The 8,591-nt window shown below is 46.8% G+C and overlaps 2 protein-coding genes across 2 annotated transcripts in view; both read right to left on the bottom strand.

The window, feature by feature from the left end:
* LOC135819226 (betaine--homocysteine S-methyltransferase 1-like) overlaps positions 1-2,211 on the bottom strand; it is a 9,403-nt gene extending 7,192 nt beyond the window's left edge. The window contains exons 1-2 of the mRNA XM_065332392.1: positions 2,054-2,211; positions 1-42 (exon numbers count right to left, since the gene is read on the bottom strand). The exon at positions 1-42 is cut by the window's left edge and continues 88 nt beyond it. Of these exons, the coding sequence (XP_065188464.1) occupies positions 1-42; positions 2,054-2,068 (57 nt within the window). The 5' untranslated portion in view covers positions 2,069-2,211. The remainder of the gene's footprint in view (positions 43-2,053) is intronic.
* A 3,348-nt stretch (positions 2,212-5,559) lies between these two features.
* LOC135819082 (uncharacterized) lies at positions 5,560-5,949 on the bottom strand. Its single transcript, XM_065332236.1, has one exon. It carries the CDS (start codon positions 5,947-5,949, stop codon positions 5,560-5,562), a length of 390 nt encoding a protein of 129 aa, XP_065188308.1.
* Positions 5,950-8,591: the final 2,642 nt, after the last annotated feature.

The following is an 8,591-nucleotide window of genomic DNA, read 5'->3' as shown; positions in this document are numbered from 1 at the left end:
ATCACCGATCACCACACCCTCCTCCAGACGTTGGATAATTCCCTTCGCACAGCACCCACACAAGCCAAAACACAATACAGGATTACAGATTGAAGGACAGTGCTGAAATGGCAATGTAAGGCTGTGGTAAGACTGCAGTCGAAAACGAAATATTCCTGGGATTAAAACGAAATATTCCTGGGATTAAAACGAAATATTCCTGGGATTTTAATCCGAATCTCCAGTGGTTACTTTTAATGCCATAGTGGCAAAATTGAGATTTAACACTGCTGCAGAAAACGGCAAGTTTTAAAAGACCACCACTTCCGCTCCAAAAAGCAGCTTGTCACAGGGCTGGCAGAAGCAGTTTTTGACTGGTCCGGCCATGCCCTAACATTTCTATAGATTGGTCCGGCCATGCCCTAACCTTTCATGCAGTTTGTGTATGATATGCCGGAGGGTAAACAGGGTAAACACAAAGTCATGTCCTCCTCGATAGTAAACACACACTGGCCGCCAACGGGGACTGATTCCACCAGGCCTGTGTCACTGACAAGCCCTGGACGCTGGTATTCACTGGTTTGTCATCTCGATATCTGACACTTGCCCACAACTTGTTTTCCAGCTGTGTTCCGCATCTGACGTTTAAAAGTTCACTGCAAACTGAAAAGAGTGATCCTGTAATGTTCATAGCCCTACCACTACTTGACAACTTGTCTTTGGAGCAGCAACCCTAACCCCCTCATCCCCCCCTCCCCCTCCCACACCCCCACACTCCCCTCCCCAGGTCTATGGACGCTGGTATTCACTGGTTTGTCATCTCGATATCTGACACTTGCCCACAACTTGTTTTCCAGCTGTGTTCCGCATCTGACGTTTAAAAGTTCACTGCAAACTGAAAAGAGTGATCCTGTAATGTTCATAGCCCTACCACTACTTGACAACTTGTCTTTGGAGCAGCAACCCTAACCCCCTCATCCCCCCCTCCCCCTCCCACACCCCCACACTCCCCTCCCCAGGTCTAGTCATGAGGCTGGTTTTCGGTTGGCATCACTTTCCCTGGCAACAGGCTGACAGCAGCACTCACAGAAGTAACACTGAACAAGTAATTATTAATTTTAGTTGTGCATGACTGATTGTACTCTGCACACTGTAGCTGGTGTTGCATGCATCACTGCTCAACAGCTATTACAAAAATACTAGGACTCGAGGAGTACAAATCATGATGGAGAACAACACTGGTAGATCTACTCAGTATGGTTGCTGCTACTAGTATGGTACACTATTGTTACCGTAGACTCAGTCAGTCTTAGGTTTATGGTTCTCTCCTGGGTAGATCTGGGACAGAGTTGGTGCAGCAAGATACTACTAGTACTAGGCCGTATGCCGAAGCCATGCAAGTCACAAACAGCTGCTTCACGAAACTACCAATAGCAGGGGGCGCAACCCTGTGCCTATGGGACACCACCAACCAGAGCAGAGGAGAATGCCTGTGGGCTGGGCTCGGGCGGCCAGTAAAGCCCTCAGTGAGTTTCCAAGAAACTGGGAATGCTGCATAGGTACATCATGCACAGCGAATGGGGTACCCAGCCCTTCTGCTCTGGTGACCAACTACTAACAACATGCCCACTCGCCAATGCCCTAGTCCAAGCCTTTCGTCAGTGGGTCTAGTTTTCCAGAGTGGCACAGCTCAACAAGCTGGCATTGGAGCTCGACACGACCACGGTCATGCTCGTCTACAACTAGTAAGTAGTAGTGCGAGTACGAATACATCTGGAGCTGAAGTAGTAGTTCATCCAGCAATCACGGGTAGTTACAGCTGCGGCCCGGTGCTTTTAAAAATGCCTCTGACAATCTACCGGTCTTCTGCAGCCAAGAATGCCAGTAGGCAACACTGTAGCACCCACCCCGTGCGGCAAACATCTTCAACCCTCTGCATATCGTAATAGATTTTTCATTTGACCCGACGATACTATACATTACTCTGCGCACGCACGGACACATCACCTGCGGCGCGGCGCTGCGACTGCCAGCCAAACCTCCGCCAACAACACGCTAAGCACAAGACGCTCACCTTTTTCTCGGCCATGCTATCAGCTAACTCCAACCTGTCTCTAGTTCTAGTGATTCCAAACAAGCTACACGAACAACACACTCGAACAAAGGAGAGCTGCTGGCTTTTGCGTGGCGGACTGCGACAAACCTGGTGCAGAACAAACAAACCGATCAAAAGTAGCGGCTTTTCTGTGAGTGTGAGTGCAAAAGGGCGCGAAGCGTGAACGTGAGCTGGATCATGATCAGTGTCACAGTGACAGTGACATGCAGTGGATGCGCCTTGATCGTGGTGGTACAGCGAGTCTAGTCTAGTCCGACCCGAGTAGTCGATCGAGTCGGCATCAGGTGTTCAAGTGTGGGGCATTCTGATTTTTTTCCACTGATTTACTCATGTCAGTACAGTGTCAGTGTCACTGGCATTGGCACTATACTGCCACTACTGGCACTACTGGCACTAGTACTAGTGCTAGCTCTACACTACAGTACTACACGTCATACAGGCTAACTACAAGTACAGTGTCAGTACCTTTTTCTACCGTGTTGTAAATCTACACTCTCGTATGTATCATGACTTGTGGACGTCTATCTGACAGCAGCTGTACTGGGAAGGGGGCGTGCGGGGGGCGTAAGCGCGTGCGGTAGATGTCAAGCGGGACCGTACACATGGTACATGTCAGCAAGAGTCCACAATATGCACTCTTGACTCGAGTTGATGTCAGCCATAACCATGATAACCATGACATGTCCATGATAACCATCATCATACTTCATAGTCACAGACCACCCTTTTCAGGTGATCTACGGATATCTCCCCTCGTTTGAGGGGATTATGGCTCATAATCCCCTCAAACGAGGGGATCTCATGATGAGCCACAGGAGATCCTGTGCCTGTGGATCCCCTCGGACGGTGGGTCGGACCCAATCCTTCTACCAGCATAACCAAGAGAGCTAGCTCCCTTGGCTGCTGTTTGAATATGCAAGAATGGGCCTTCCAGATAAGGTCTAAAAGGGGGAAGTGGCTATAGTTGTCAAAAGAAAAGCATATTGGTGAAACAAAAGTTAAAAACAGGGAAGTGGCAATCTACTAAGGTGTAAAGGCATAGTGGTGGCCTGCGGAAGCGAAGGCTATAGCTTGTGTGTTTCTGAACATTCAAGTGATGCTAACGCGGATCCCGCGAATATTATTATTATTATTATTAAGTGGCAATCTTTCTATCACTATCAGCAACAAACAAGGGCATCTTAATTTACAACATACTACTTGAACCGGACGTGCCGAACACCGGTAACCATAGAGACAGACCACACTCGCATATAGATACTGGTGATACTGGTCATAAATAGACCGGATAAGGAAAACAATCCGATAGCCTATGAAGAGTAAAATAAATTGAACCAATCACAACAAACATGCTCGTCCAGCACACGAGTTGTCATAGAAACATTGCACGAAATGACAAAGACGCAAAGTAATGAGCATCGCCGTTCAATGCAAAATTGGTTTCTAGTACAGTATTTGGAAATTTCCTTCTTTCACAGACCTGAAGGACAAATCTTTGCAGCAGTTAGCCTACTACTAGTCTAACTCAATGTCATTGGTTCTAGATGTACCCATTCGCGCTTTACTGCTATACTGGTCTTGTCAAATTTGTTCCAGACAATCACAAACAATCAATCTTATTTCGGGTACTCTTACAACATTAGACTAAACCATGGGACGGATGTCAGTGTCTGGCAATTCTTCATTGTAGTCTTCGATTTGTTGGGAATAAATCGCCTCCACGCAGCATAATTATTTTGTAGGTGTGAGACGAACTTGAAGCATCTCAAATTATTTTCAAATAATTACGATATCTAGTGTTTCGTCGGCTTGACTTGATCGCTGTCAGCACCGCTTTTTGTCAGCTACCACCAAGCAGCGGAGTTCATGAGGCTTCGTCTTGGGAGACAGACCAACAAGTGGATCTAAAGTTTCTAAACCCGGAGAGGCGACGAGCAAATGACGATGTCAGAACTTCAGTGTTCCGTTCACACTACACTGCACCATGTATGATGTACACAGTCACTAGTTCATGCTGCTGATCACCCGAAAAGTGTGGTCTATACAGGATATTGCACACGCAGCACAGTGTCCATGGTGTCCGCGAGGATTATTAATTTTTTCATAATCCCCGCGGCGCTCTGCGCGCCTTGGGGATTTGAAAAATAATCCACTCGGAATCGTGCAATATCCTATACAGTCATGTACATGTACATGTACATAGCCATCGGCATCGGTATGCATAGCGAGCGACCCATACCTTTCCACATCGTACTTTGTTTTGTAGCGACGTTTCCATGCTTTCAGCCACAGACTGGATGGAGGGGGGGGGGGGGCAATGGCTGAGCTGGGAAGTGGGATAGGGGATACCGGTTAGTGATACTGTAGGGTGGATAATGCTCGAGAAATAATAGGCAGATTCTGCGCGAAAAGCGTCGAAATAATTGGCAGAACCACATACACTGTATGTAATACAAACTAACCAAGCCAAGGTTTACAAATGTACTTGGAATTATAAACTTAACACTAACCTAGGCGAAGCCCAGGTTTATGTGATAGTAACAATTATAATATTAGAATCAACTCGTAAAAACTCCAAGTCAATCTCTCATTGACACAAACCTCGTTTATTCAACATAATCATTATCCTATCCAATAAAAACAGTTCATAAAAACAGCTCATAAAAACAGCTTTTTAGGATTGGACCCAGTCCGCATAACCAAGAGAGCTAGCTCCCTCGGCTGCTGTTGGAATATGCAAGAATGGGCCTTCCAGATAGGTCTAACAAGGAGAAGTGGCTATAGTTATGAAATGAACACCGGTAACCATGGAGACAGACCACACTCTCATTATAGATACTGGTTATAAATAGACCGAATAAGGAAAATGATCTGATAGCCTATGAAGAGTAAAAGAAATTGAACCAATGACAACAAATACTCGTCCAGCACACGCGTTGTCATAGTAACACAAATAACAGCTGTCCACTAATTTTGTTGTTGGAGATTGAGTAGGAGTTTTCACGGGTTGATTCTAAATACAATAAATGAGGAGGCCGAGGGTTTATGACCAATAAAAACTAATTATAAAAACCTCGGGGACCTCGGTTTTTATAATAGTTTTTATTGGTCATAAACCCTCGGCCTCCTCATTTATTGTATACATAATAATAACACAGATACGCGTACAACATGCACAGCCATGCTATAAATGCTTCCGCTGCTGTTCTCTAGCTAGGGTCCGGCGGATTCCGCCGGCAGAAAAATTGGCAGAATTCTGTACTTTTTCTGGTAAGTTTCATGCATGTTTGGTATGTGGATAAAAATGGAGCAGAATTCGAGGAATTGCCCGCCATAAGGTATGGTTCTGCCAATTTCACTGCTTTTCGAGCAGAATCTGCCACCTTTTCGAGCAGAATCCGCGGGTCCCTATCTCTTGCTCTGTCCATTATGTATGTCAACATCCGGCAGTTGTGGCGACTCCTTCAGATTATCTGCCGCCATCCATTGCGATCCGCAGCAAACTTACTTAGGTCGTCCAGATGGCTTCGGCTCGAGAGGCCCAGCTTGCCTCTGCTGAGCAGGTCTTGGTTCAGGGTGCCGACCAGCGACGATCTGGGCCGGCCCTTGTACCCACGTTGCTGTGGAGTGAAGTACCCACTCATGGCTTGCTGCGCTGGGGTGTCCGGCGACAGTCGCAGTGCATGCCCCAGCATCTGCATACGTGCCTTCTCGATGGTGGCTGACAGCGGCTCTTCCCGACAGCGCTGGTACAGGTTGATGTTCGATATCCTGTTCGGGAACCTTATGCCAATGAGGCTCCTGAGCTGGCGTCTGTGGCATCTGTCAATCTCACTCACCAGGGCTTTCGTCATGCTCCAGCCCAGCACAGTTATAGGTTAGGCATGGCTTCACAAATGCACGGTATCATTTGATTCTCCGATTCTCGCTGATTTTCTCCCGTCTGATCCACAGTGAGTACATTCTACCAAAATACTGTCGAGGCAAGCTGTATCCGGCGCTCACAATCCGCTACATCCCCAGCAGCGATCCCAGTTGCTAGGAAGACTTCCAGACATCACTGTCGTGGGTGAGGTGGATCCATTCTGTTTTTTCTGTGTTGAGTTTAGATGCCAGTCTGCGAATACAGTGTCGATTATCGGCAGGGCCCGTTGTAACCATTGTTTGCTAGTGCTCATCAGCGTCACGTCATCAGCTAGCCAGTTTCGTGAGGAATAGTACTGTCGGCTAGGGGTCGCTCCGGGAACAATTATATGCCACGTATAAACCTAAGACTAGTTTGTTGAAGGGCTTCATTGCAAAACGAGATAAATCCATTTTGACCAATTTTCAGGAGGAGCGATTTTCTGTGATCAACAACTGGGTGGGTTTGGGTCAAATCTAACTTAGCAGATGAGAAGAGTAGGGTGATGTATGCAAATACAGACTTTCTCAAAAATCAGGAGCCATCCATTTTCTCAAGCAAGGTGATTCTTCATTATTTTCGGGCAAAACCAGACCACGTCGCCGGACTAATCAGTATTATGAGATTAGAAAATGCAAGTGCAACGACTTCACTGAGTTGAGAACTCTGAAGGAGCTCACCAGCAACAGCACTGCCAGCAGCAGCGTCGTCCCTCCCTGACGCCTCCAGCATACTGCCCTTTTCAGTTTCGAAAGCGAAAAAACAACAGCTACGAAGAAGATGATACAAAAAGAACGAAATGACAACGTAGATGTAGCTGCTACAAAGCAACAACACGAAAACACTGTACTTTGAACTCTGACATCGACATTTTGCACAGACTCAGTTTGTAGTCGCGATGTTTGCCACGTGCTGCGCCAGCACTCGCTGGCTTGTCACAGGTCACGCTGGCCCGCGCGACAGGATATGTCGCACTTTGCTCGAAAACATCGGTGGTGTTTATCGCGTTTTGCAGTAGAACGTCAACTTCAACGTTGATTTTCAGTTGGATATGTCTCGTTTTGGAGAATTCTTTTTGGCCACCAGATGCAGTGATCCCTACTGATTCGATTGACACCGAAAACGCCATATGCATGAGATTGGCGTTTAGCGCGTTTTGCAATGAAGCCATTCTTTATTTTAATATTATTTACATGTACATGTACATGTAAACCAGGCTTTATACAGTGGTCCCTCTATAATCCGGCACCATTTGTGCCACGAAAATCTGCTGGATTAGGGAGGGTGCTGGATTAACAAATCTGATTTACTGCTGCAATGTACATGAAGAGGACATTTTGGCTACTGAAAATTGTGCTGGTTTATCGAGGGTGCTGGATTATAAAGTGTCGGATTAGAGAGGGACGACTGTACAACCTCCATCCAACTCTACCGGCTAGGCCTGGGCGGATAATGCTAGTTATTTTGCGGGATAATGCTAATGGCAATGCCAGAAAAACTGTATCATAATGCTACTTATAATGCTGTTGTCCCTCTGTAATGCCAGCAATTCACCAGTAGTAAGTATGGAAAAATGGCTTGGTTTGGGCAGTATTGTGCACGTTTCGTAGTTCTACGTAGACGGCATGGAAAATGCTAGAAAATCATGATCATAATGCTAATTTTATGCTGCTATTGCTCCATACAATCCCTAGCAGCTAGCTGTCCAGCGAGGAAAGTCTCGAGTGGAGGCCTCTCGATCTGCTCGCTCATTCGCCTGGCATTCAGTAGCACTTCATCGCCAAGGACTTCAATTCAAAACAGTTTTCACACTGCGCTTCAAGCCTTTTTGCTCGTGAACTTGCTGCAAACGTATGAGCTCTGCTGCGCGTGTTCCCTTTGTGTGAGGCCCAGAAACAGCTAGTATCTCCGTACTTCGATTGGCTGGATCGATGTCGTCCAGGTTCTCCTCGCTATCGCCATCACGACTCTAACTGGAGACGATTTCTTCACCATTTTCCGCAAGCAGCAGCTAGCGCAGAAATTTCGCCATCCCTGAGTGTAGGAGATGGAATCCGTTCGATCAGCTCAAAACCTCTTCGTTGTGACTAGAGGAGTAGCAGGGAATATTCTACCGGAAGCCCTTTGACTTCTCTGACTGCTGAAACCCTTCCTGCCATGACTGCTACTTCTTCAAACAAGCGAGATTCCCTTTGGTTCCTCACTGCACTCGAGCGTCCACCAGGTCCACGCGACACAACCTTTACAAAACATCATTTTTCTCAAAAAAATGATTTTCACCCTAGCCTGGTTTTCGCAGTAGTAAGGGCCATTTGGAGTCTTATTCAATGCCACTTTTGTCGAAATGTAGTGTTATAATGCTAGAATAATGCCCGTTGCAAATCGCACACTATGTACATATGTGCTGCCTCCGCTCTCCGACCACTGTCCAGTACAGTACTCTGCAACATTCAACTGAGGCAACTCAGACAGCAAACTCGTGAGCAGATAGTGGTACCGGATTACGCACGCACTTTGAGGCTATGCGAGCGGACCTCTGGCTGCAGCCTCTCCGAGAGTGTATAGATGGCGCCAGTTGTATGGAAAGCGCCT

This window comes from Sycon ciliatum, chromosome 6, assembly GCF_964019385.1.
Source record: "Sycon ciliatum chromosome 6, ocSycCili1.1, whole genome shotgun sequence".
In the NCBI taxonomy this organism is placed as follows: Eukaryota; Metazoa; Porifera; class Calcarea; order Leucosolenida; family Sycettidae; genus Sycon; species Sycon ciliatum.
Note: the sequence above shows the minus strand (reverse complement) of the source record. Positions and strands in the feature narration are given on the sequence as shown.